The 27,897-nt window shown below is 43.0% G+C and overlaps 1 protein-coding gene across 3 annotated transcripts; it reads right to left on the bottom strand.

The window, feature by feature from the left end:
• Positions 1–3,829: 3,829 nt before the first annotated feature.
• Positions 3,830–27,370, bottom strand: GTF2H1 (general transcription factor IIH subunit 1). 3 transcript variants are annotated; one of them, XM_027651352.1, is made up of 15 exons: positions 27,297–27,370; positions 23,327–23,495; positions 21,316–21,508; positions 18,714–18,876; positions 16,946–17,039; positions 16,341–16,490; positions 15,330–15,409; positions 14,340–14,470; positions 13,082–13,169; positions 11,661–11,749; positions 10,618–10,735; positions 9,693–9,783; positions 8,136–8,251; positions 7,150–7,242; positions 3,830–6,568 (listed from the first exon to the last, which is right to left on the bottom strand). In XM_027651352.1, exons 2-15 carry the CDS (start codon positions 23,478–23,480, stop codon positions 6,482–6,484), a joined length of 1,647 nt encoding a protein of 548 aa, XP_027507153.1. In that variant the 5' UTR covers positions 23,481–23,495; positions 27,297–27,370; the 3' UTR covers positions 3,830–6,481. The 3 variants fall into 3 exon arrangements, 2 of the variants coding, with proteins under 2 accessions (XP_027507153.1, XP_027507152.1); XM_027651351.1 differs by lacking the exon at positions 27,297–27,370 and adding an exon at positions 26,336–26,496; XR_003528935.1 differs by lacking the exon at positions 3,830–6,568 and adding an exon at positions 9,480–9,594 and having other exon boundaries at positions 27,297–27,353.
• Between the last annotated feature and the right edge of the window lie 527 nt (positions 27,371–27,897).

The following is a 27,897-nucleotide window of genomic DNA, read 5'->3' as shown; positions in this document are numbered from 1 at the left end:
GGAAAGAGTATCTGATCTCTCCTGAGTTTTCCATAGCTCCCAGTGTGTTTTGATCACTGTAAATTCTAAATTATGGCAGGACCCCTAAAGTGCTTTTGGAGTCCAGCTGAACTTTTTCTGTCCCTTTTTTTGAGGGATTGCTCTCTTTCCCCATAACTGCCCCCTTGCTGTCCACATCTGTCCCATACAGAAGAGTGTCAGGCTCAGGCAGTCGGCATGTAAAACTGGAGGTCCCCTTTTCCTCTTAGATAGAAGAGATGCTAGTGAGACAGACGAGCCTGGGAGTTTGAGTGGGTTTATTCCTTATAGGTGGTCTTCATTGGGCATTCCTAGTTTGGTAGTTAGCCTTTGCTGTGACTCCTTAAATTATTAACGAGATCTCAGTCATCTTAATTCCACCATTTTCAAGTAGTCAGCTGGTTCCTTGTATTCAAGTTACAATATTTGATGTGTTAGGTAACAGCATGCTCCAGAAATTCCTGTTGTTTTGGAATCATGGCAGGACACCCTGCCTGCACAAGCCAGGTTTTATGGAGCAGTTTGCCTGTCTGAAGGGTGAGGAAGGCAGAAAGCCTGCGAGGGTGTAATTTCCTGAGCGCTGCAGGGCCAAGGGAAGCATTCTCCTTTTGGTGCCATAACATCTCCCTACACAGCTTGCCGAGGGCCCCCAGGTGCCCGTGCTGTGCTGCTGTGGAGCGCTTTTCATAGCGATGTGACTCGTGTGGCCTGTTTGTGCAGAACAGGGTGGTTGGTGCTGACCAGCAGCGATATCTGACTGGTTCTGGCCGGGCAGTCTTTGCCCTGCTGAGTCACACCTGGCAGAGCCAGCAGCGTTCCTCCGTGTCCCTCACTGCTGCTCTTTCCCTTCATGACCGGCTCGTGGCCGGAAGCTGAGGGGAGCGTGGTGCCTGCACAGGTACAGGCTGGGGAGCTGTGCCCGTGCTCAGGGGTTGTCACTTAGGAAGCACGTGGCTTTACAACTCGGCATTTATTTCCTTAAGGTACTATCTGCAGAGTAGGGCAAAGGTAGAAACGGGGGGGGGGGGTAGTGCTTACAGGGAAGTGGCTACCGTGGGGCTGTTGCATCTGGTTGTCAATTCCGATCACGGGACATGTGATATGTCAAATTTATTATCAACGCTCTTTTATCTGGATCAGCCTGTCACCTGTAGGTGGAAAGGCTGCAGGTGAGAGATAAAGAGGAAGCGAACATACTGCTGGCGATTCACAAGACAGGCTGGAAGTCCCATCTGAGGCCAACACTCCCTGTGTAGTACCTGGAGAGAGGCAGTCCCTGCCCTGGAATGTCTGGTCATCTCTGGCCAACTTCCAAAGTGCTTGGGTCATGTCTTTTTAACAGAAGCTTAAGCTTGGGTATGCTCCAATGCTTTCCCTCTTTTCTCTGGAACTTGCAATTGGGGTCCTGCTGAGGTGATGCAGACAGGTAGTTGCAGGGCAGGAAGGGGAGGATGAGAGTGCTGCCAAGAGCAGGACAACACCTTCCCCTAGGATTTAGGGTACGAAATGCACAGCTGTGAGTCCATGTAGATTGTGTGGGCAGCCAAGTCCTGGGGAGGTTATACAGAAGGGATCTGGAATTCCCAGGCTATGAGTTGCTTGGGCAGGGTGTCCAAGTGTGGAGGAGACAGCATTGTGCAAAGACGTGATGGGCAGTCCTGGGAGTGAGCACTAAGGGCAGGAGCTCGCTCAAGGAGGGTGGTGCAAGGAAGTGGGGGATGCCAGCAGTGCTTGTGGCTGCTCCTGCTGGGTGCAGTAATTCTAATAAAGTGATGGTTTGCCATGATGTGCCTGTGAGTGAACTTGGGTAGGAAGGGAATGGAGTGGGGCTGTGTGGATGGTGACACTCTAGAGAACAAAACTGTGTCAAAGTTTGGGGGGAGGGTTGAGGCTGCCTTCCAAAGGTTCAGATTTAATTTGCGGTTTGTGAGGGCTGTGGGTGAGATAATAAAGCAACAGGACTTTAGCATGCAGGGAGGACAGGGTCCAAGTCCAGGACAGGTTTTCCTTGGGGACATTCTGGCACCTGAACCACTGTAGTAGTTTGGTTTTTTCACGATGAAGAGCAATATGGACTTTTATTGGGGGAAGAAGACTAGAGGGCTGCCAGGTTTTGCAGGGGATGGAAATGTTCCTTGTGGGGGAAACACGGCAGCTGAGGGCACGTGGGCTGGGAAACTGCTAGCAAGGAGCTCCAGCTGCGTTCCTGAAGGTGCGTTTCACATCACCATGGTGGCACTCTGCCACCCAGCTGCGATCCTAAAGCTGCCTGGAGAGCAGAACAAAGGTGAGCTGGCACCGTGTGGGCTGGAGGGAAGCAGGGTGCAAGTGTAGGGAGCTCCCTGGGTGAGTGTGCTGGGGTGCCCATGGGGTGCTCTCTGCACAGTGCTGGGCACAGGGAGGGGCTGAGCTCTGATCCGTGACCTCTGGCAGGCACAATGCCCTCGGCCACAACACTCCTTCAGCCAAGTCAACCATGCTCACACCTTAGGGTCTGGTTCCTTCCAGCCCAAAGGAGCCCTGATACAGTACTTTCCATCTGGGATGTTAACAAAGTAGGACAAGGGTTTGCCCATCTTTTGGGGAGGTGTGTTCAGAGAGCTGAGGGAAAATGCAGTGCCCTGAAAGAGATGTGGGAGATTGGGTTAGGTAATTTAGCGGTTCCTCAGGCTTTGGAGCTGTGCTGCAGGAGCACAGCTGTCTCTGGCTAAGAGGGTTTATGCAGGATCAGCATTAGATCCTGGTGATGCCTGATCACTCTTCATTCTGAAGTTACTGTGTTCCATTTGGATTGAGCTCCAGCTCTTGCTGCAGGGCAAGGGAGAGCATAGAAACAAGTTCAGAATGTCATGGCTCACACTCTGAAACAGTCTTGCAATACAGTGTCTGCAAAGCTGCAGGGATGCTTGGGTAGGCTCTTCCCTTAAGGATAATGGAAAACTGTATCTTAAGCTTTCTTCTTGTCACCTCCCCTGCTCACACAAGTGACTTTCTGGACAAAGCAGCTGTTTGATAGAAGTTTTGGCAAGGATAAGGGAAGGTTTCTAGCTAATAACATGTCATGATAGAAGTTGTAAGGATGTAGTTACAGTATAAATAAGGGAAAATAGCTGTAGCTGTAAAAAAGGCATCTTAAACAAAGGAGTGCTGCGGAAAGTTATCAATTTGGGAAAGCACAGCAGGGCCTTGGCCACAGTTTTGTCACATTAGGAAGCTGCAGATCTTAGTCTAGAGGGCTACTCTCTGAGCATGTAAGAAACTTGTAGAAGTGACTGCAGTGAAAGGCTGCTGCCTCCTATCCCTGACTGGGGCAGAGCTCTTGAGAGGTTACTAGCCTAGTGCTTTTTGTGGTGCACCTAAGGATCTTCATCTGCTGAAATTCACAGGCTACAAAAAAGCAGGGTCGCTGTCTGCTTCAAATTATCCTTTCTCCATTACTAGTGAACCTTGGATTAAAATGGCTGACAGTGCTCCTGTGCAGCTCTCCTGAACCAACAGCTGCTACATCAATATACAGAACAGACAGAATAGTAATCCCTGGAGACTTAGACTGGATTTTGTATGATCAGGAACAGATTACCAGCAGCACTGGTAATGGTACAGATTCCTTGTGTGGCAGAAGAAATTCTCAACCCTTAAAAATGAAACAATTTGACAGTAATTGTAATGTAACCCTTTTGCTCCTGACCGCTTCTACCAGCATGAAGGGACAGTTGAGCTATTTATACAGTTCTCTCAATTTAGACCTGAGTGGAGCCTGTTTGGGATTTAATTCAACATCAGAAAACACAGCCTAAGCATTAGAGAAGACTTCACTTTAGAATTCAGTAGGGTTTATTCTACAAATCTTAGATCAATGCCAATGATACAAGTTTTATGAATTCTCATTAAAAATACAAGTCAGTATAAAGATTCCAATAGTAATATAATGCATGATGATTCAGTTTCAAAACTCAAGGAATTAATCTGTGTTTTGGACCATGCTACAGAAAAGGGGAACATAACGTAGAAAGAATATTTAGTTTACCTCCCTTTACTTGAGGAGGGGCCTGTGCCTTATTGCCACAATACCTGAAAAAGCAATATGAAGTGCATAGCAGCCTTGCCTGTACAGTCTCTAGGCAAAACTGTTGTATCATAGTCCTCTTCCCCCCTAGTTCTGTTAATTAAGGTACATTTTGATAGCCTGATATCACTACAGTAACTTAAAGCTATTGCAACACCATCCCCGAAATGGTTATAAACTACAGTCCTCTGGACTGTAAAATGTTCTTGTGATGCACTGAAACTTTTCCACCATACTAACCATTTTGCCTAGCCTTTCCAGGAACACTAAATACTGACTCCAATTAAAGGTGAATTAGTTCCATGTTCAAAACTGTCCCATACATTTTTTAGTGAAGTCTCAGTGCAGTCTAATACTTAAATGCGTTGTTCATAGCTTCAGGCACAGTTAGAATTTAAATCAGACATTTTAGGTTTTCTTGACCCTAGCTCTCTGATATGATGAAAGGTGTGTTAGCTTTCACAAAACAACTGAAATTTGGCCACACAATTCCTAGATCAAATGCTTTGGATCGGGGGAGAACAAACTACCCTTTCTTTCTGGAGCTGCCTGCACCTAAAAGAGGATTTGGCTTAATAAAGCTGTATCCCTAAGCCTAAATTTTAGAGAAACAGTTTAGTTATCAGAAGAGGTAACTCTTGATAAGATGTGCACCTCATCCCCCAAATGTTGTACGTACATCTGTTTGTTCCTAGTGACATTTCCACCCTGTCAAGAACAAGGGGCACCTCAGGTTGAGTCCAGTCATTTCTTGTAGCAGAACCACATCAACAGCACAGAGCAGGGATCATGCATCAATCTGCAAAGGCAGACAGGGAACTAGGCTGAACAATATGCACACATTTCCAAACAGAACTTTGGTGCAGACAGTGGCATTTAACTGAAACTCAGCTTTTACCAAAATATTATAGCATAATACAAAAATCTGAAAGCAAAAAAGGGTAAAAAGAAGCTGCTGACTTCCACACACCAGTAAAAGAAAAAAACCCTCTTGCATAAATGGAGCAGCAGCACAGAACAAGCACCAACTTGGCTACACCAATACATCTTCTGTAGGAATTTGCAAGAATTATCCACCCAACATCATACTATCATATTTTAGCATCATACCAAAACATAGCCATTAAGCCATCATGCAGGCTAATGGGAATTTCTTCTGCTGTACTGAACACTGCTGTGCTTGCTTTGAATACATATTGTCGCTCTGATTTGTCTTTGTAGTAGATGCATTTTTAACAGTCACATTTAGTCTTAAGTAAAAAAGTTCAGTAGCCCATACTGGGCTTTAGTACAGTCAAGGTGACAAAAAAAATACAAGGATGGCATTAAACTGCATATATTCAAGAAAAGGGGGTTACTTTGCATTTAAGTCACACTTAATACAAGACAAGTTGGTCTGAAACTGTGAACTGATTCTATTTGGAACAAAGTATGGCACAGATTCCCAACATCTATGGACATTGTGATAACACATTTTTCTCTTCGCAATGATTATCAATTCGCCAAAAACAGTATAATAGTCAAAAGGGAAGAATGAAGGAAAACAGATTTAGGAGAAGAAATAAAAAAAATGCCTAAGAATTGAAAATAAATGACTTCTTTTGTAAGAAACTTTATTTAATGTCATTTTTAAAAATGCATTCTCTCCTCAAAACAGATGCCACCATTAAAAAAAAAAAAAGGATTGCAGTAGCACACACTTGCACTCAAAGGAAAACATGCAAAACTGATGGCTGAAAAAATTCTGCATAAAAATCCAAGACTTCAGGCAAAAGTTTGCCCCCATGTACCTTTAGGGACCCCAGACCATGAACAACTTTCAGTGCAATGCCTCTTGCTTCCAATTGGTGGGGAAACATATGGCAGGAGCTTGTCTTCTGACAGCTATACTCTCCCAGATGTTTAAAGCAAAAACAGTCTCAGCTATGTTTTAAGATACCGTTGTTAAACTGTTGCAGAAAGTACAAACAATTCAATAAAATGTCAGAATCCAGTGAAGAAAAACTTTTGAGATCTACCCTGTGCCATACACTTCTTAAAAAAAAATTAGACAGTAAAACAAATTTTATTAATACACCCTCTTTAAATTTTTTATTTCTGAAAGCAGCTCTTTATGCAAATCAAAAGCAGTTCCTGAGTAACTGCAGTAAACAGTGTCTTTTAAATATTTTTGCGCCTCAGCTCTTCTGTTTTGGTTCTTCCTTGTTTTTCTCCCTAGTTTTCAAGTTTTTTTTTTTTCAGTTCTTTTTCAAAAATGTGCAAGTTCAGTTAGCATCGTTTCCAGAAGTCCACAGCTTGCAGGTCTTCCTGCAAGAACTCTAAGTTGATCTGCACATACCTAGGCTGTACTCCTACCCTATTGCAGGCTTTGCTCTCAGACCTGTACAGCGTGCGCCTTCACGTCTTCTTCAGCATGCGCCGGGACTGCCACGTGTGGAACTTGTTGTAGGCCGTCTGCAGCATCTCCTCTATATGGCCTACCAACTGAAACATTTAAGAGGGAGAGAAATTGTCCCAGCTACTGGAAAAACAGATCCCCTCCCCTTCCTTTGCTAATCAGTTGGATTCTTCCTTTTATTCACTACAAGTAACCTCACTAAGATCAGAGGTGCGTCAGAGAAAGGCTCTATTGCAAAGTATCCACAGAGGGAGCAGTGCAGAGAGCTGCTAAGCTGATAAGGTCACAGGGAAGTGACACTGATCGTGCTGTCTGTTCCACTATTTAGTCTGCAACTACTTCATGTCTGACATGGTGGGAGACAGTCTGAAGTTGCTCAAGTTCTACTTCATGGTGGAAGTGAAAAATGAAACATGACTTCCCTTTTCTGTTGTCTCACTTGAGTAATTTCACCTTATAGTTCTTGACACTTGCTGGCATCACTCAGCAAGTTAGATGGGGAGAGACAACATGCTTAGCCGTGTACCTAATTTCCCTCTGCCCATTTCCTAGTTAACAAAAAACTCAGAATGCCCTAGAATAGAAAGTAACAAAGCTACCATCCTTAATAGTTAAGATTGAAATTATTAGAATGCACCCACATAATTAAACAGTACTTTCCCCTTACATTTGTGCTTAAATACTGTCTCCGAATCTTTTCTTGGAATGGGCAGAGCTTTGTAACCTGAAATCTTTCCAAGTTGCTCCTCATTTTCACAACCTGAGAAAGACAGAAACCAGTATTATAATACAGAAGTATTGTAACAACACATAAGTTTCATTTCCTTTAACAAATTGTTCTCCTACAGAACACCTTGTAACTAATTTGGGGGGCTAATTCAGGTATGTGTAGTTTAAGAAAGAACAGTTATTCAAATATCAGTCTCTAACACTTCTTGAGTGCATATCTATTTTTGAAGCAAGTGCAGTGTGGCACTTTGTTACTACTCCATCAGTAAACACTATATATAGATAAAGCTATTCATAAAAACATCTTTTTTTGCTTCAAGCAAAGACTGTACCATGGATTTTCAGGCCACGTTTTGCAGCAGACATACAAAAATACCTGAATGCAAATTTTTATCTTTGTTTTCCATGTGAGGTCAAAAGAAAGAATACATATATACCTGGCTGTAGACAGACATCTCTTCTTGTCTGCACCTTAGTTCTGAAAAGCAGTGTGTGTTCTGAAGGTATGACAGTGATTTTTGCAATAGGTAGAAGAATAAGGAAAACTTGCTTGTAACTGCCACTACAAAGGTTATTTCTTGGAGTTGGGGAAGAGGGGCTTTTGTTTCTGTGTTTTAAACTGGAATGAGAATGCTGCAGCTGCAACAGAGCTGATCAATCTGCTTGAAACTGGCTTACAGCAACTGCTGCAAAGGCAGCTAACAGGGAGGCAGGAACAAGGGTGATTTTAACTCAACAGCATCAGCAGAATTCCTGAAAAACTTAATGTTTTGCATTGTTTTGTGACCTTCAGTTTTAGGGATGAGTAAAAGCTGGACTGATTTAAGGCACATGTATTAATTCTGTATTTCAATAATGACAGTCATTCTAAACCATGATCTGGCCACATCCTAACCAGGGCCACGCTAGGAAGCTCCGCCTTACCTTTTCTTCTAGGAATGGCGTGTTAACAGGGAAGCAGGACCAGAAGTGTCGTAGCAGTTCCCCTACTGCCACGTACAAGTGTTTTAGTTCAGACTGAATGTCATTTGGCACCATCTCTGCAACAGGAAAAAGGTTTTGTCACATCACTCAAACTATCTTATGAAAAGTGAGAATTAAGGCTAATGAAGGAGGTCAGCAATGTATGTTCCCACTAGAATCACAGAAAGGTTGGCCAGCAGGGAACACCGAGGTGCCTCATCCCTCAGCAGCTCTTAGATGAGGACTACTGGCAGTTATTAGATCAGGTTCAGCTGCTATTTACGGCTCTATACTTGGAAGCTTGTGTGCTACACAGGGAGATCCATGCCAGGCAAAGAATGGACACCAAACCTTAATCCAGGATTAGAAGCAGTATATTTGTATTGTTCTAACAATGTGGCAGTACTGCTTCCAGGACCAGCCCCTTGTGCTCACAGCACCATGGTAAGTACTGCGTGCTGCATACTGCAAATTTTTCCCTCTTATCTTACACTGGCAGTGACAATATGGTCACAGCGTGTGGAAAACGAAAAATCCAGACAGGAAAAAGGAACTGTGTCCCAGGTACTCTTGAAGAAAGGGTGACAGGGTTCAAGAACAAGGAAGAAACCACAACCATAAAGACCCAAACAAAAAGCACAAGCCATCACTGAGGATGAGGAGGAGTACACTGAACTGAACAGTGAAGAGCAAACTCTAGGATGAGGTTAAAAAAAAAAAAAAAAGTGGTGGTCAGGCTCAAAGTGAAGTGTAGCACCCAGAATGTCAACTGGGATGGGCAGAAAGCCTCACCACTGCTTGCTGATTCCTTTTCTTTCACTACCATAAAGAACTCATACTTGCTTTTTCAGCTGTCCGATTTAGTTTCTGTTGCTTTTCAGAGTAAGTAACACAAGATAAACTGGAAAACTATTATAAATCCTGAGAACAGAGTTTCATCTGCTGTCAGACTACAGAGACAGGAACTCAAACTGGCAGGAATGTGACAACAGGGAAAGGGGTGCTTGCATGGAGGTGTGAGAAGGAGAGGTTATCTGATTTGCCCTTGCAGTCTTCAAGTTGCCTTTTTTCACAGCAAGCTGTGGATCTTAAAATCAGGTTGCAAAAAACCTACTTTCAGACAATGATCTAGACCTTGCTTCCTTAGAGCTTTCAGGGTATGCCTGCATTTTCTACAATCCAGAAAAAAAAAAATCAGAAAAGAAATGCTGAACAAGTAAAACCCAGTATCTGTAAGAGGACTTGGTATCTATCAAATGCATCCTTCATTACTTGCTCTGTAAAATTTTCCTCTTGCTCACTTGCCTCAGCACTGGTGTAGCCAGTACCACCCTCATGGTGTTGGCTGGGTTGTTGCTTTCCTTTTTTTGTTGTAACCTGGTACTACTCCGGCTATACATTTCCATAATTTCCTTTATCACTGTAACACATTCCAAGGGAGAGATGAAAGAGCAAGCCAGCTACTGCTGTGCAATGCAATAAGATACGATTAAAGTATTAGACATCCTAAATCCTTACGGTTTATGGCTTGCTGTGTTCCACCCTGCATAAGTGCTCCTCCAGGTGACAGGACTGCAATAGTGCTGGCAGCATCACCACTTGAAAGAACCTGAAGGGAGAGGGAACAAATATTTCAGCTCATGTTTTCTAAAAAAATCTTTTTAAACTAAGTTCTATTTGAACCCCAATGGCAAAGATTGGTTGAACAGATACAATGGAAGCTCAGGCAAACAGTCAGCTCTTCTCCAGAATTAGTCACAGTGCCTTTAAGTGCTATGCTCATTTGCAGTGAAAGCTCTCCAATGAATTATGAAAAAAAAAAACCCTTTCTTTACCTAGGACTGGAACTGGCTGTGCAGCTACTTTGAGGTGAGACAGAGAGTTACTATACAGAAGGGTGACACATTCACAGTTGTGGCTGCTTTTCCAATGGAGGAAGTTCAGACACTGGCTGGGGAGATTGGCCTCAGGGCTGTGCTGCCCTCCAGGTGCCAGGACACAGCTTCTGTGCAGCCCATGGTGAGATCAATAGCCTACCAAGTGCATTTAGGGGCAAGCGACCACTTCACTTACAATCCTGCTCACTATAACCTTCTAAGACCATTACATCCTAAACTTTAGAGGGTGGGATCAAGCACTGGCCTGTGCATGACTGTCCTGCTTTACTACCTCATACCTTTGCCATTTCCTCAAAAGAAAGCAGGAACAGTAGAATATAACTGAGCATCAGCAATGACTCAGTTTCCTACTGTGTAGATCTTAAACATGATAGTTCAAAAGGTATTGCCTAAAGCTGTAAACTAAATCAGGTAACATAAAACTACTGGAGATAATTTAAGTTTACCCTGAAAAATTAGAATTCCAGTACACGTGAGACACAAACCTATACAGAAAGCAAGATGCCAACATCAACAGGGAAATTTTTTTTTGTATTCTTCCATACCTGAGTTAGTTTAGGTACATATGCTTCCATTTCTTGTCTAATACTATTAAAAGAATTAATTATATCCTGACTGGTTGCATATTGCTGTGATTGAATTGGAGTTGGACCATGATAATACCTGTGTGGTGAGAAAAGGAAAAAGTGCATTAATAAGTGTGTTGGTAAAGCAAGAGACCAAACTCAGTTCTTCTAATGTTTCTAATTTTAGATACTTTGTAGCTGTTGACACTACTATCTAAACCTTATTTACTGACAAAGTACAATGCATTGGCACGTGGAAAGAGGTTGGGTTAGGGATGGTATGGCAGCAAAATAAGAGCTTCCATTGTTGAATCTGTGATCATCATTTTGCTAATGAAAATCTACCTGTGCCACCTAATTCTGGGAATATCCTTAAAGTGCAGCAATTCACATCACCTACAACTGAAACTGAGCTAAATGAAGTTAGGTGCACATTTGGAACTGTTCTCTTTCCTGTAGTATCACTCCTTTTCTGAAGTTACATCTTGGTTCTCAGACTCTTGTTTAGGAAACAAGAGGACTACTACTAGAAAAATCCAAGACCAGTGAGCAGTCCAAACTATCCTGATTGTGCTTTTTTGCCCGGGAGTGGAATTTCCCTGGAATCGTATATATTTTCACATGTAACACATACATTTTTTCCACTGAAAGCTGTAGTGAAGTGCTGAACTGTGAACGGGGGTCTGTTAGACTTCCACCGAAATTACATGTCAAAGGCATTCAGGGAGGCTTACAGAGACTCAACACTCTGAAAAGCAAGATGGAATTGAGCAGGAGGGTGGGACTACATGACCTCAGGAGGTCCCTTCCAACCCCAACCCCGCTGTGAAATGAAAATACAAATTTAAAAGGGAATTACTTGGAAACTGGTTTATGCAAGAGCTCAAATTAGGTTTCTAAACTTAGCCTAAACATGCTTAAGGGTGGTAAAGTAGAGACTAAATCAGCTGGTTGTGTGCAGGCTGTGATGAGAGACCTGCTAGACTAACCATGCTGAAATAGCTGTGCATATTTTAACTCACCTATCAGACTTCTTTAAGTTTAGTGCAATAGTTTTAACGCCATTATTCTTTGATAAATCTTCGTATTCAATGGCCTCCTGCAGTTTCACCTGAAACAAGCCAAAAAATTATACACATTACAAATGAAGACAGAATTCCATACATCCTCTGCTTTCTTCCAGTTCACTGAGTTTGAGCAGAAGGGTTACTAAAACCTTAAAGAAAACCAGAGTGTGGAATGACTCATGTCTACCATCCAGAGGGAACCCAATATTGTTTAGATTGTGCCATTTGGATGTCTTGGCACTACTGCTTTTCTGCAGATTCTGGCCAAAACTTGTCAGTCCCTGACACTTCCAAAAAGTGTTCTGCTATATAGATAATTACTTCTGATATTTATGTCCATCTAACTCCAGATTAGCAGAAATAGTAATGATTTAATAGCTGTTGTACAAGAGTGTCAGACTAAAACCACAGCAATTACCGAAGCTACCCAGTGACAGCAGGGTGGAGCATTAATGGTGAGAGGTAACTGCACAGCAATATCGGACTTTGTACAGTGACAAACCAGCTTTTGAAGTCTCCTGCTCCTCTTTCACTCCCCTTTTCATCATGTTTATTCTAGTTCTGGTATATCATTTTTGTGCTCAGTAAAAACTGCAGCTTTTGGGGAAAGCCAAAGCGGTTGACTATCCCAACATTTAACAACATACTGTATTCTACAACATCTTCTCACAATATAGCAAAGGTTGGAGTCCTTTTGGCATTTTCTGTTTAGGCTGTCAACTCCAGGAAGAGTGTTCATTTCAATTTTGTAGCAATTACAGTACTCTCTTCCACTTTGTGAGCTGCTATAGTTAGTCTAAGCCAGGCTGTTGCCCTGTATTTCAGTACACCAGGCATCAGCTACACTTTCAGTTCAACCTCACTTCAGCTTCTGACTTTAGGATGAAGCCTGCCATGTTCCAGTTTCATCATCCCCTCTACAAACAACATGCTTGACAGGTTAATATTGATGCTTGAACACCAATATCCCTTTCTGATGGATGTTCTTTAGAAGTTTTAAGGTATTTGGGGGAAAAAAAAAAAAGGTAGCAAGCCAAAAATAGAACTGCAGCAAATAGAAATAACTAGATTTCTGGGTCCAGTCAGAAGCACGTTGGAATTTTTTACTTTCACTGGGCACTACTGAAGAGATTAACAGAGCAATACTTCAAGGTGTAATTTATTTGTGTTTACTAACAGAGGTACAAGCCTCTGTTAGGTACAGAGGTACTAGCAGAGGTACAGGCTGTCAGGTTCTTACTCTATATACTTCTAAACAGGGCTAAAGAGGTTTCACTTCAGATGTGTCATGAAACAAGTAAGGAACTTTCAGCAATCTTTTGAGACACAGAGTTTCCAGTTCCATTCAATCAGAATTCCATTAGCTGACTTTATACCTTTTTCAGTGGTGGCTGAAAGAAATCTGAATCCCTGGAGTTTCCATCCGTACTGCTGGTCTCACTGTAATGGTCATTTTGTGCTTCTCTTAAAATAGAGAAACAGCATTAAAAAGAATTCACCTCACAGGAAACTTAAGATACAAGCTGGAGACAAAGTAAATAAATCCATTTCAAAAACTTTATATACACGTTCACATACTGTATGTCAACTTTTTCCCCTTACATCTTAGTTTCTAGCAGTTGATGTAGATAGAAGGAACCAATTCCTCAAATTAACCCTGATTGTCACAAGGGAAATTCAACAGCAGGGGAAAGTGCTTCTCCCTCTCTTCAGAAATAGTAGTATGCCAGCAGTGCATGTGGGACACAGCAAAATCATGGCTAAATTAGAAACACTTTGTATACGCTCTTATGCAACCAGGTATTAGCAGAGCTCTGGGAGTCCTGAGATACGACTGTCCCAGGAGGATAGCTATCCTTTTGTCCCTTTCTGAACTGAGAAACAGAAACACACACTGCCCAGAAGAGATTGTTTAAGGCCCAGTGTTTGCTTTGTGCAAGACAGAAGAACAACACGAGGGAGCCCAGCTACCAGAAGGAAGTATGAACTAAGATCTGTGACAGTTAAGGGCTGTAGGATTTGGGTAGAGCAGTAACGCCTTGCCGGTTGCCCCTAAACCAGTTGCAGAGCAGATCACATCAAACCCGTCTTGTACATCTGTTAACAAGTTTCATTTGCGAAGTTCACTGTAAACATATGTAACCACCTAACACATGTTTTTGCTTGGGGCAGGGTACTGCACCAGAGGAATCTTTCATCCGATCCACCTGTGCCACACTGTTCTTTTGCTTCCTCATTTACTTATGTCCCTGCACCCCACCACAGGAAGCCCCAGTAGACCCGCTGCTGGCAGGCAATAGGAACTCTCTGCACCAGCCCTCACCTGCACACAGTGAACAGAAAACTAATTCTGCAGCCTTCACCAGGGCTAGAGATCTAAGGGGGAAACATTTTTTCCTTTCTAATCTGCTTTATATGCTAACGTGGCTAACAATAGCATTCATCACTTCAAACAGCTCTGAAAAACTCCTGTAAAGTAAAATGGAACCTAAAGGTATTTTCAACTGTAGACCGAAATAATTAATTCATAAACATTAAAAGAGAAATTTGGATAGGTAATGGAAGACATAATTTTGTTTTGGAAATTCCTTAAACTTTGTTACAAAAAAGCTTTTACACAACCCTGAAACTTACTGTTTCCTGAGACCAGCTGCAAGGACCATGGCACTGTGATGATTAAAGCGTTTTATGATGGCAGCATTGCTGCTTTCTCTAGCAGACTTTGAGGCATTTGATGTAGAGGCCACAGAAGCAACACCATAGCCCTATAAAGAGAACAACATTAATTACCTCCTGCCCCCCATTCTGTTTTCCCTTGGGTCAGGAAGTCTGCATGCCACCTCCTCTGCACTCCACTCAGTGATACTGCATCAGCATCTGAAGCATCATTTTCCTACCTTTGCCCCACCCTCACCTTATGTACTTGGAAAAATCTCCAGTGACTGTTTTGTTCTCTTAGTGCTTGGCAATTTAGAGGTGTCAGAGACAAAAAATAAAAAAGATAAACAGATCATTTTATAAGACTGTGACCTGTTACAAGTAAAAACAGAACTAGCTTAAAAAAAAATTAAGGATCACGTGTACAAAACACAGGCAAGGAAGAGCTAACAATTGTTTTACTGACCTTGTACTTGGAGGCAGGTAATAGTTCAAGTTAAATCATGTATTTAAAGCTAAACTAAGAAAACTGTATAAAGTGTCCTTAACATTAGGCCAAATCTAATAGCAATGTTCAAAGTGAGAACAAATCAAAGACTTCTTCCTGTTTTGTGCTACTCTTCTGTACATTGTCACAGCTTCTAAAAGGTAGAAAAAACCCAAAGAGTACACTTTAGATGAAAAAGCTAAGTAGAAGAGTAATTCTCCATTTACACCCTGCACACCAAGCCAGATGTGAAGCACACAAGTTCATGGGCACAGTGTCCATTTCTTTACACACATACAACAGCAGGGATGTTGAGTACCCAACCAATAAAATGGCCTAATAAGTGACTTGGTTTAGAATTAGCATTTGTAGATATTTTAAAAGAAGGACCCATTTACTCCTTAAATGAAACTAAGGAGGGGGCATGGTTTTCTTTGGAGCTTTTGTTTATGTTTTTTCCCCCAACTATTTACACTTACTTCATCTAAGGATTTATCTTCCAAAGCTGTTAAATCTATCAGGGGATTTTTCACTCCTTGAGACACCATTGCTTTTAACCCTGTGTGAAACAAAGAAAAAAAGGTATCTAAACAAATAGAAATAATTGTGGGATTATTGTATTATATTTAATATTTAAAAGGAAAAGACAAAGGTTCTGCAGAAGCCCAAGTAACACAGACTAAAACTTTAAACCCTTTTCAAAGTTCTTTTAAAATAAGCAATACTTGTGGGAAGTTACTGTAAAAGATCCTCCTACTAATTAGCCCAGTTTTCACCAACTTCTACACATCACTGAAGACTGTTTGATTTAAAAAAATAAACTGATATGCAGTTACTGGGAAGCCTCAATTGTGTTTCCTCTAATTTTGGCACTGTTTCTATGCCCTGCCTAGGTAAAATGACAATTTATATCTGGTGTCAGGTGAAAGATTTTGCATTCCTAACAGAATGCTTTCATTAGCCAGAATACATACTAAGGAATGGTGTTAAGTGATCCCTACTCTCCACATTTCTGTATCATCACAAATCTATCTGGAAAATCTGGACAAATATATAGATCTTGTTTACTAAACCCCCATCTATAAGAAAAAGCTGTACCTGTTGTAAAATGTGCACATACCACAAAACAAAGCCTATGTACACAAAATTATTCCATAGTAACTGATGCTACAGCATAATCAATCTACTAGGATGGCAAATTATGGAATTTACCACTGACTTTACTATGGTATAAGCTGTAATATAGCTTATTTCTAGTGCTGCCACTTTCCAAAGGGTAATTTGTTTCAAGAAATGCACTTACTATGAAACATGCTCAGAATAGCAAAGCTGTAGCTAACTTACAATGGCTTTCACTTTCCAGTTCACCAAACAGGATGTCTATGAACACAAGCAAACTGTTGACCTCGGCGTTGGTAGGTTTACTAGATACACCTCTCCAGTGCTGCGCTCCATGAGTGTAGCAGCTACTGCAGAAACAAACAGCTCACCTTTCTCATCCAGTTTGGCACATTCTGCAAAGAGGTCTTTTGAGCCTGTATTGAGCCTGTCCCGATGAAAATAATGAGACTGAAAAAATCGTGTCCAGAATTCCCTCTCAGTCATGTTGTGCGGAACATTTTCTGCGTATTTCATTTTTACTGTGAACAAAACCAAGAACAATTACAAACTGTTCCACAAAAGTTTATACACCATTTTATGCTAACATTTCCTTGCTGGCTTGCTTGCTCTCTGGGTAATGCTGCCTCTATTCATGCCTGTTAAATGGAAGGGACTGCAGTAGTTAGGCATAAGCAACAGGTACTCCTTTATGCCCTGCCATGCTTGCTGATGCTTTGAAAAGAAATGCACATAACAGTGGCCTGAACATTCCTGAATTGCCAACACACAAGAAGTCTGATTTGCCAGAGTACCAGTCATTTTCAGAAATATATGAATATGCTTCTTCCCATCCCTCTAACAAGGCAGGAAAAATCATCCAGAAGACTGAAGATATGGTCCCTTATACTTCCAGGTGCAGACTAACATTTAGTCTTTCCCTAATAAGACAGTAAAACCCCAATTCTTAAATGCATGTGTTTGGTATAGTTCTTACCTGCAGGGTATGTTCGAAATATGGACTCAATAATATCTGAAGTCAAATTGTACCTCAGACCATTGCAGCCATCTGTCTGAGGCCGTACATCAGCCTAAGAAAAAGCATATAGGGAAAAAAAAAACCAGTCATGTCTGGATGCCTTCTGTAACTGGAAAAGGAAAAAAAGCTGACATCTTGCAAACAAGCTCTGCTGCAGAGAAAATAATCTTCTTGCTCCAATAATCCATAACGTATTTGATCATAATAGGTATTTTAGAATGAGAAATGAAAGAGCATGCATTTATCACTTTATTATACTTGCCACTTAAAGGAAAATTCAACAAGTAGACTGCAGGCTTTAGAAAGCAAAGAGCATTCCACTGGTCAAAAGAAGGTGTGCTTAATTTAACGTATCTTCGTTCTAAAGTAAAAATAGGTATCTTTACTGTATATGCCTCATCTGTTATTGTTCACTCAACAATTCAGTGAACAGCCAGCAACAATAATGATGTGACAAAAAAGGATATATGGCTCTTACACCTTATTTCCTTATATATTACAAGCATTTTAGTGTAGTTGATAAATAACACTGAATTTAAAAATGCAGAGTTAGCGTTAGTCAGAACTTTCAACTTAGATCTCAATGATCTCTTTAGGAAGCTCTGGAGCAAGCAAGTGCTCCGTCCAATTATCAGTAACAGGAAAAGTACATGATTGCACATGCTGCCACCTTTTCCTCCTTTTCCTGTGCACCTAAAGTCCCTCTTCTTCCTAGGGAAACACTCATTCTGAGCAGAGCCAGATAGTTACTTTAACTTGAACTAGGACACACAGATCTTAAGTTTTCTTCTTCGCAAATGCAGAGAACATAAAAACAACCAGTTATTTTAAGAAAGATTCAGTTTTGAAGGTTTGGTGGGGTTTTTTTTGGTTGTGATTTTTTTTTTTTAATTAATGTTAAGGCGTAAAAATAATGGGAGACAGGAAATCAGAGCAATCAAATTCATTTGGTAACTGATTCAGGTATTTCCAGGGTGAGAAACACAAATGTTTGTACAGCAGCTGAAGTGTAAAACAACTCCTACCTCCTCTTTCCCTCCTAAACCCACTGTGTGCATTACAAAGGTGGAAGTGGGATTCCAGCTAAAGATTCATATCAATGAATTGTGTTGCAGAAGTAGAAACATGTCTCTGTGTGAGGAATCTGAAGTTGTATGTAGATTACTTTTAAACTGCACTGGGATTACTGAAGCATGGCTTCTACAAACAGGTAAAATAACTGATGGTTAGGGAAAGAGGAGAGAAAATGAGCTTTCAGATATACAAGTTGTTCTTCAAGTAGCTGAAAGCATGTACTAGTTTAAAAAATTGGGGAGGGAATAAAACCCTTGGGCAGACACGTTCATTTATGCATGTCAATGCTGCTACAGATACATTTTCTAATTTATTGAGCTAAGACACTGTAATCTAGTGACTCTATATGAAACATTACTCCTGTTTCATGGAAGGCAGAGCAGCAGCACAAACAACATCTGCCTACAGGCAATTTAAAGGTCAAACTGGGCATCTCAAACTGACAAAATTTTGAGGTTGCAGATTTTCATAAAACTTTTACTTTTTTTTTTTCTCCTTTACACTTGCAATAGCCTATTATGCAGAGAGATGTTAGGCTGTGGAACCCAGAAAGAACAACACTGAGGTGTATGGGAATAAAGCACATACGCAGAACCCTCACTTTCCCAAATTTGTTTGCTCTAAAATCCTTTAAGTTAGAGGTTCAACGTACCAGGAATGCTGCAGAGATGCCCACATCCTGCTTACTAGGTGCTGCAGAATTATCCCCTGCATTCAGGCTTAAACGGTTGGCCCAGAATTCTTCAGCACTGATTACTTGGCTCACAACAAGGTCTTTATAGAGCTGAAACAAAACAGGATCTTCTTGCAGCATTCTGGTAAAAGAATGTATTGAACAGAATTGAAACGCTGCAGAATAAACCACTACTATTTCCAAAACTAACACGAGTCCACAAAAGGAACAGAAACCAACTTCTCTTCCAAAACGCTGTGCATTTCTTAACAAGACTGTGTAAACAACCAACCTCAATAGCAATATTTGTCTCAAAAGACTTATGAAAGGACGAAAAAAAATGTTTAAGGAATAGCACTGAATGTTAGAAACCAGTAATGCCTAAGAAAAAGTTAACATGGGATTAATGTCTTGTCCTAAATACCCTGATGTTCTTGAGTCTTTGCACATCCAGGACTGAGTCTCCTGAACTGTAAAAGCACAAGGAATTTTCTTGATCTTCCATAAGAAAAGTATGATGGATGGAAAAAAGAGATTTCAGCACTGTCCAATTCTTGGTTTAAGATCTTAAAATTCAGTAGCTACATATCTCTGTTCTAGTGCAAGAGTACAGATTACAAAATATGCATGGGATAAGATACCTTGAAACACACGTTAACCCGAGCTGTTTGTTCATTTATGTTTCTGAGGTGACAGTAGGATCTTCATCACTGAACTATCACATGCAGCACAAGTGCTACAGACACACTCAGTGTCACTACTTCCACCAGGGTGCAATGTTTACAAAAGTTATCATCCAAATATCAAGTATCAACCCTTACTACCCAAAATGCAAAGACTGTATATGCATTGGAATCTTCAGTAAAATCACATTTAAGCAGCTTTTCATACAGCTGTGTACCTTATATGAAACCCACTGGGCTATTTTTAGGGAATCAGCCAATAACTTCACCAATCTTTAACAGGTACCTCAGGGTCTTGATCAATTGCAAACAACAAAAACAAATCAGAAATCTTATGAATACATAGTACATGGTCTAGGGAAGAATATGGATAAAGTGCTATCTGGACAGAATGAAAGTCTGTAGCTGCTGCAAGGATGAAGTAGGACGAGGTGGAAGTGAAAGCTTTGTGGCAGCACATCCCTATTATGTTTTAACCACTAAGGTTTCTCCAGTTTTTTTCGTTGGTACAGATATGGATTAGTGGCAATTCTTACAAATTAGTGCAGCACAAAGCAGTTTGTTATTCTAATTATTTCATTACAGCTTGGAATTTTGGTACATACCCAACTCCCACATATCAACGAATGAAGGCAGTGCTGCAGAGACTCTAAATGCAGTATCCTTCCAGGTTGAAACTTTTTTGCCTTGTCTGTTGCAAATTAAGCTAATGAAGCCCCATCACTAGACTTGGATTTCTAATCCTCAAGAGAACACACTGTGGCTGAGTATGTGCAGAGCTTCTGGCTTTTCAGTAACTAGAAAAGCTCCTGATGCCTCATGGCGCGATGCCGTAAAACTCCATTTAAGGATGCAAGGATTCAGAGCTCAGACTGCCCATGTTCTAAATACCAATACTGTTAGAAATGAGGCACGTAGCATAAAGAAACGAGTATGGGAATAGTGCCAAAGCAGGCTGCTCTGCTGCAGACCCTAGTGGTTGCTGCAGTACTGGAACCAGTTAATCCTGGATGTGTCATGGCTCCAGCACTAGGGCTCTGGTCCTTCTGCTAGGAATTCTCCCTTTAAAGATCCAATCTGCCCCATGAGGCAATGCTCCCATGTTTTGAAAAATCTAGCTTTAACTTATCTAAGTTCAAAGCTAGAATAGTCTTTGGAAATGGAAGCTTGTAGATACAGGATTCACAGCAGACACTAGAATGAGGTGAAACTCATTTGGGGAGCTGCAGAGAAGGGAGCTCTATGGCCACAAGGACTGGTTTAACACAAACAGTTTAAAGGAACGGAAATGTATCTTAGCCCTTTTGGGAAACAGACTTAGATCCTTAACATCATCTCAAAACCTTTTTTAGAATAAACATCCTGTATGCCAAATTACATTCTGCATCTCAAGTGAGAGACATGAAAATACTTAACAATTTAGAAGCCTATAAAACATCAGAAAAGAAGATTTGAGGGGGAAGAAGCTACACAGGGAGAAAAAAAAAGAGGTTACACAGGGAGAAAAAAAAATCACAAAGCTCCAGAAAACTTCTGGAAAAGGAAAAAAAAAAATCTTTCAAGCAGCTTTTCTAACTGATACATGTATATTTAAGAGGACTAAAAGAGAGAGACTGCAAGTTGGGTGCTCTCATAGCCATGTGAAAGAAAGAAAAAAAGCAGATTGGCTGCATTTACACCTCAAGAACGTGTCACTAAGAATACAAGTACAGTCTCAACATGTGACAGTTACACAAGTCCAAGGAACTGCCTCTAAATTTAAGGCAGGGAGATTTTTACTAGGGAAACAAATGCTATATCAAGATGTTGAAACAATAACTGTTAACAGAAATACATGATAGTTAGCTAACAATTAGAAGAAAAAAAATCCAACAAAGTTTAGGTTCCTTTCCCTTTACCTGTTCTTCTCCTCAAGTTCTTTATTAGCTTTCCTTTTGAACTTAGGCAACAGTTGTTGAAGAAGATCCTTTACTGCATCTCGCTCCTTCACCGCTGTGCTTTCATTGGAGAAGTGGAAGTTGGTCGTGTCCCCTGCATGCAATACCAGCTGAAGCTGAATTTTTGCTTTACCTTCTGGACTGATTTTCTGGCCTAGATTGCAGAGAGACAGACAGTAAGCTAATACAAGAAACTGTCTTCCCTAGAGTATTTGCTTATAAGCAGTTATCCTCATCATCCAATTAAACACCATTATCCTGCGTGTGAATTCCAGCCATGAAAGTGGAACAGTCAGTCTTCCCCTCGAATTAGTCTGAACCCTGCATCTTGTTCACGGTAAAACACAAGACACAGGCACCAGCAGCTTGTTGCTCAGTATCCTTCAGTTCCTGCCCAGGAGCCCTGATTCATCGTTGCATTCCCCACAACCTCCGTTAGGAAACTGCCGCAAATGCAACTGTCATCACCTGGACACCTCGACCTGGAGCCAATCCAGACTGCTGCTGAAAGATGACAACCTCATTCTCCCTTTCCACTTCTTCCTGCTGCCTTTCTTGTATGGCTGTGTTTGTGTGGCAAGCTGAACCAAGGAACTGATACACTGAAAAGTACCCCCTTTTGTTTTTCCAGCTGGACCAGCTCCCACAGAAGGACAGCGGTAGGAAAGCAGAGACAGGGTGAGTAGCAGCATGCCTGGATCCCAGTTTCCAGAGGTAAGGTAAGTGCAGTTAGCCACCAGTACTTCCCAAGCTGATCACCAGTGCCTCCAAGGTACTACTACACCCTCATGACTCATAAGAAAAACCTAATTCCTGCTTCCATCCTCATAACCAGAGGGAGCAGAGGCTGGGACAGCTATGCTTGTGGACTCTTATGCTATACTGACTTCAGTGTAGCTCTGCAAATGGCACTAACCTAACTTTTAATATTATCCCTTTCTCCAGTGCAAGTGGGAGACAGGAACTAGATGTCAACACTAAATCATCTTCTCTATTACAAATTTACAAATACATTCCACCTTTTTTTTTTATTTTAGATGACAAAAAGAGCATCTTTCATCTAAGTTAAAAATACTTCAGTGCCTATACATGTAAGTATTTAAAATATAAGCTGCTTAAGTGTAAGTTAATAGCTAAATAAAACCTTTGCAAAGTTGATTATTATAGGTGAACAGGGTTTTTAAACTCCTTATTACATTCATATTTAAGAAAATAGCATCTTAGTTCTGATTCATCACACATTTTTGATCATGTTGCAGTACTCTGATGTGACTTTAAACAGCAATAATCACTAAACCATTACCAAGTGACGCACACAACTTACTTTTTATTCCTTCTTTGGCATTACAGCACATGAAATATGAGCACTAATTGGAGCCAAAAAGGCAGCCTGATATAGACATTTACTGTTTAGTTTTGACTTGCAAGTACTCTGCTATTGCAACAGCAAATGGTTATTCAGAATGTTACTAGCTAGGCCAAACTACAGAAGCTGACACTTCTGAAAGCTATGGTCTGCTGGATGAAAATAAAACTGAGAGTTCATTTTATATGAAAATTGAAACAGCTTTAGATGCTGAGTTTAACAGATGACATGCCAGATACTTTCTGTGTTAAGACTCTGAAAATCCTATACGCTTCCTCAACCCTCCTCCCACCCTTCCCTCCACAAGCATATGGCACAGATTATTTTTCTGTTCAATTTATTGCAGAAGTCTATCAAAAGTTAATATTAAATGGAGTATAAGTTTAACATCTGAAGACTACAGAAGTTCTGCAGTAGCATCCTTAGACTGGTGATACTTCACCACAGTCCTGATCTCTGGTGCTTCACAGAGTAGCCCGGTCAAAGCTACTCTGCAACCTTCCTCACCTATATCTAGTGCCATATGGCATATGAGCTTTGGGTTATCTTTAAATATTTGTCAAAATCCTGCTTACTGAAGCTGGAACAGGAGAAGTGTTGACTTACATTTTATGTCTGCATACATATGGCTGACTGTGAAGCGGTCTTTGCCTTCAGGTGCCCATGCTATCCGTTCAGCCATGAGGTACAGAGCTCCATCCTGCTTCTTCTGACGTACCTTCTTTACAATCAGTAACACTTCTTCAGATGATGTTGCCATTGTGGCTGCAATGAGCTATTAAAAACATATAGTTGAGCTGATTATTTATAATTATTTTTACTGTAAGTCTTTCACTACTCCTATGCATATTGAAGTATTACAGTCCACATTTACTTGTTCATGCATTCAAATTTTGGAAACGTTTCAGATAAACACGCTTCCCTCTGTCAGTACAATCAGCAAATTTATTCAAACAAAATACTCCCAGCTAACTAAATAATGTATGCAATTATATGCTGGTACTACTTTTGCTCCAATAAAAGGCCCATGAATCTTACATTTAAACTGATAACTCAGTTTTCCTGGTTTAATGTTCCTTTACTGGTTTTTCAAGTTCAGAAGAATATTGAAGCTAAGCAAATTCATAAATTCCAAATCTCTTCTGGTATTGGCAGCAATTCCTTTCTTCAATGGGAACGGCAGATGCTAAGTCATTTCAGAATGTGGAAAGATACAAGGGATGTAAAAAATCATGGATTTCCAGGTTGCTGTGCTAAAGACCAGGCAGCCCAGTGACACTGCTGTTCTTATTGTGGTGGGTTTTGCCCAAGGCTTGGACAATATTTTGCACATTTGACTGCAGGTGGCTAGTTTCCTATCCCTCTCCCCCAAAGTCTGAGGGACTAACGTTATAAATACTACAGCACAATGATAATTTTTCACAAGCCTTTTGATACTTGCTGCGTTGTTCTCCCCAGCAGTCACTATCACTGCTCTCTCCAGGTTCACCCTACAGCCTTAAATTTCTCAGGAGATTAAGGACACTGCAAGTATAACTGTACTCTGTCAACGTACTGTTGTACATCTATCAAAAACTTACATCTTTGGTAAGTTTGCTGAAAATGTTTAGTATGTCCAATTGCTGTATTTTGTGTATCACATACTTTACTACTGATATGCAAAGTAGTATTTGCCAGTGCTGATATGCATGTTTCATGTGTTTTAGAATACCTGTAGTATCTACATATTGTGACAGTAGATATCACAAAATGATAATTCTAAGCATTTAAGTTCACATGCTTCTAACTGTCTTTAAAAAAAGTGCCAGCAGCAAGCTGGGATATTTTACTCTGATAATCTGGACAGTAGCATTCTCTTCAGCAGAAGTCTTACAAGCCGACATCCCAATGATTTATGTAAAATACTGAATGGAAAGACTTCATGGCAAAAGGGCTCTGCACTTAAGCTTTGCTCCTTCACTATTCCAGCCACCCAAAGCTTTGCCAAAGGGTTCAGTGATGCTGAGCTCATTGTGGGGTTTCACATCAGCACCACTGCAGCAGTCACTAGAACGCGCTGTGCCACATTCAGAGCAGCCCTAATACTTCTTTCTCAAAGAAAACTGCATGGCATCATTTCAGGAGTGTTCCGTAGCATTATCCATTACAGTCTCCCCAGCAGCATTATTCCCTTTCAGTGCTGTTCACACAACCCTTTTGTGTAGTTTCCTGTTGCAGGTCTGCAGTCTCTCATCTGCATCTCATCCTTATTGGAAAAGGGTAGCTGGCCACAGACTCTAAAGGACTGGACACCTCAACGTATGCAAGACTAGGGATTTTGACATTTTTCTCCCTTTGTTACTTTACAGTCCTTTAAGGTCATTACTATCCAGTGCAGTGGAGCCAAAGCCACAGAATGCAAAAGGAATTAAACCTGCACTGAACAGCAAGCAAAAGGAAAGCATTTCCATAGTCAGGCTCATTCTGATGCCAGTTGCTTTGCTTTCCTACCATGCCATTTCACCCACCTACAACAAGTCTTTCAACTACAGAAGCAAAGGATCAGCAGCTACCAACTTCTCCTTTACAGCCATTCTAGCACAGTACCCCACAGTGTGCAATCTGTGAGCACACAATTATCCCACAACTGGCTCATTCCACCTTCTCGGAGGGTGAGCACACTGGCTCACTGCTGTTCTTTCTATCTTTGCTGTGCTTTCTTTTTCCTGCAGTCATTTACAGTGGAAGTGGGATGATACAACTCCTGAGCACAGCAAGCATTACCCAAAATGGAGAAAACCCCGAGCTGTCTTTTGAACAGTACATCAGAAAGAACAAAAAACCCCTATTAATAAGCAGGATTTAGGAAGGTTACCGTCTGTCACTAATGAAAACAAAATGGCTTCTTGTTACAAGTACTAAATTCTAAAATAGAAATCTTGCATGAGAATGGTCTCCTACAGGGAAGGCTACGTCCTCGCTAAGCACACACAGTGCACAACTCATTTTCCTTTTTTTTTTTTGCACATATAAGGCTTACTATGCAGCAGGGTGAGAGCCATCAATGCTCCACTTGTGCCTGCCCAAATCTCATAACCTCTACATTTATCAACTCAGGTTTCCAGGAATCAGTACTGCGGATGATGACACTGCTGCTCAGAGGGACAAGGACTGCAACATGTGTGCAGAGAAATGCTGTTATTTAACAGCTTGAAGTGATAATTTTAATCTGCTGCAGCATTACAGACAGACCTTTCTCTGGTTCAAGTATCTTCCAGAACAGAGAGGTCATATAGGTTATTTTAAATTCTTCAGCAGCAGACCTTTTGAACTGATGGCCAATAGTTCTAAAAGCACTTGGATCAATCAGCAGCCCTAACCCATGAGGTGTGGCTCATCATCAAGCTTGTCTTGAGGACATTAGTTGCAGTTGCAGTTTACAATTGGCAAGGTGCATCAGGAAGCTTAGTGTTGGCACAGACTTGAAAAAAAAGGTTCTGTTTGCTTACCCACCTATAAGCCTTCCCCTCTTAGCTCTGTGAGAGCAAACACAGCTCCTAGAAATACTGTCAAATTCCAATAGCTATCCTTCCTCTATCAGAGTGACTCTTCCTAACCACTTTTACAACTAGGTACCTCTCATCTCTGTTCTTTACAACACCTGTTCTGAACGCTCTCCATTACCAGCATTTCACTGCAGTCTCTTCCCATGTGCTTTTGTCGAGTTCTGAGCAGAGATAAAGGAAATGTTTACACATTTTAATAACCCTGACTTGCTCAGGGTGGGCATGGGCTCACAGGTGAGCTCTGGCAGATCTGATGCAGACCTTGCTGTTGGGTTTCTGCTCCCCATAGGGAACCGCAGAATCATGGAATATCTGCGCCAATGGCACAGATGGCAGGGATGGATGAATGCAGCCGGGCCCGGGGACAGCCCTGGGGCCTCTGTGCGGGGCCGAGAGCAGCTCACCAGCACCCGAGGGGCAGCAGGGCCCTCTCAGCGGGACACAGCCCAGCTGGACAGGGGATGTCAGCAGTGCCGCTTGTCCCGGTCATGGCGGGGGGAACCGCGGCCGTGAGCCCGCCTAAGAGCCAGGCCGGCCTTACCCGACCCGCATCCCCACGCTCCGGGTGGGATGTCAGCCCGAGACGAGAGGGACCCGGGCACCCGCATGGCCCCGCTGGGGGCTGCCTGTTCCCGGAGCCCCGGCAACCGGCGGGAAAGGTACGGCCAGGGCACCTCTCTGTGCGCCGCCCGCCCCCGGGGCCAAGTCCCGGGGCAAAGCCCGGTGCCCGCGGTGCCGCCGCCGCGGCGCTGCCACCTCCCCGCCGCCCCTCGACCCCGGGGAGCGCACACCGGCCGCGCCGCCGCCCCGCTCGTCCCTCCCCCCACGGTAGTCGCGGCCCCGACACACGCTCGCCGGGCACGGACGAAGCGCGGGAGGCCAAAGGCCGCCGCGGCACCACCGCGGCGCGGCCCCGCCGCCCCCGGGGACGGACTCGGGGGAGCCGGGGTGGCGCGGCCGGGATGCGGATCGGGCCCCTCCGTCCCCCCCGGCCGCCGCGTTCCCCTTCGCTCCGCTGCGGCGGCTCTTACCGTGCGGGTGGTGCCGGGGCTGCTCCGGGCGGCAGCGGCGCTACGGGGGTCGGGCCGCGGCCGCCGCCGGGGCCATGGGGCGGGCGGGGCGGGCACGTGACCGGAACGGGCCGCGGGGCGCCGGGGGCGGGGCCTGCACCACGTGACACGGGAGCGGCGCCGTCACCGCATGGGCCCGGCGGTCACGTGGCGCGCCCGCCCCTCCCGGCCCCCCGCCCCGGTCACGTGGCAGCCGCTCCCCCCCCCGTCGCCATGGCGGCGGCGGGCGGAGGGGGCAGTGACGAGGCGGCAAAAGGGGCACCGCCGCCATCCCCCCTCCTCTTCCCCGCCGCGCCCGCGCCCGCGCCCGGCCCGTCCCCCGCCGTCACCCGTCGTCCCGCTCGTCCCTGGCCATCGAGCCCCGGCGGCCCGCTCCTGCTCCGCTCTCGGGTCGGCGGCGGCGCGGCCCCGCTGCGGGGGAGGGGCGTCCCCTCGGCCCCGGCCCGCGCGGCGGGAGGGAGGGAGGGAGGGAGGGGGTGGCGCGCGCGTCATGGCGTCACGTGGCCGGGGGGGCAGGGGCGGGCGCGCGCCTGACGCGGCTTCCTCCTCTTCCCCCTCCTCC

This window comes from Corapipo altera, unplaced genomic scaffold (assembly GCF_003945725.1).
Source record: "Corapipo altera isolate COAL_440 unplaced genomic scaffold, ASM394572v1 78, whole genome shotgun sequence".
Classification (NCBI taxonomy): domain Eukaryota; kingdom Metazoa; phylum Chordata; class Aves; order Passeriformes; family Pipridae; genus Corapipo; species Corapipo altera.
Note: the sequence above shows the minus strand (reverse complement) of the source record. Positions and strands in the feature narration are given on the sequence as shown.

Excerpts from the sequence above, each read along its gene's own strand:
- GTF2H1 (XM_027651352.1), bottom strand. The coding sequence starts at position 23,480 with ATGGCAACATCATCTGAAGAAGTGTTACTGATTGTAAAGAAGGTACGT. Across the intron at positions 16,491-16,945 it reads ATTTCGAACATACCCTGCAG|TAAAAATGAAATACGCAGAA; the intron begins GTAAGAACTATA and ends TTTTGTTCACAG. Across the intron at positions 15,410-16,340 it reads TGCCAAACTGGATGAGAAAG|GGTTAAAAGCAATGGTGTCT; the intron begins GTGAGCTGTTTG and ends TGTTTCACACAG.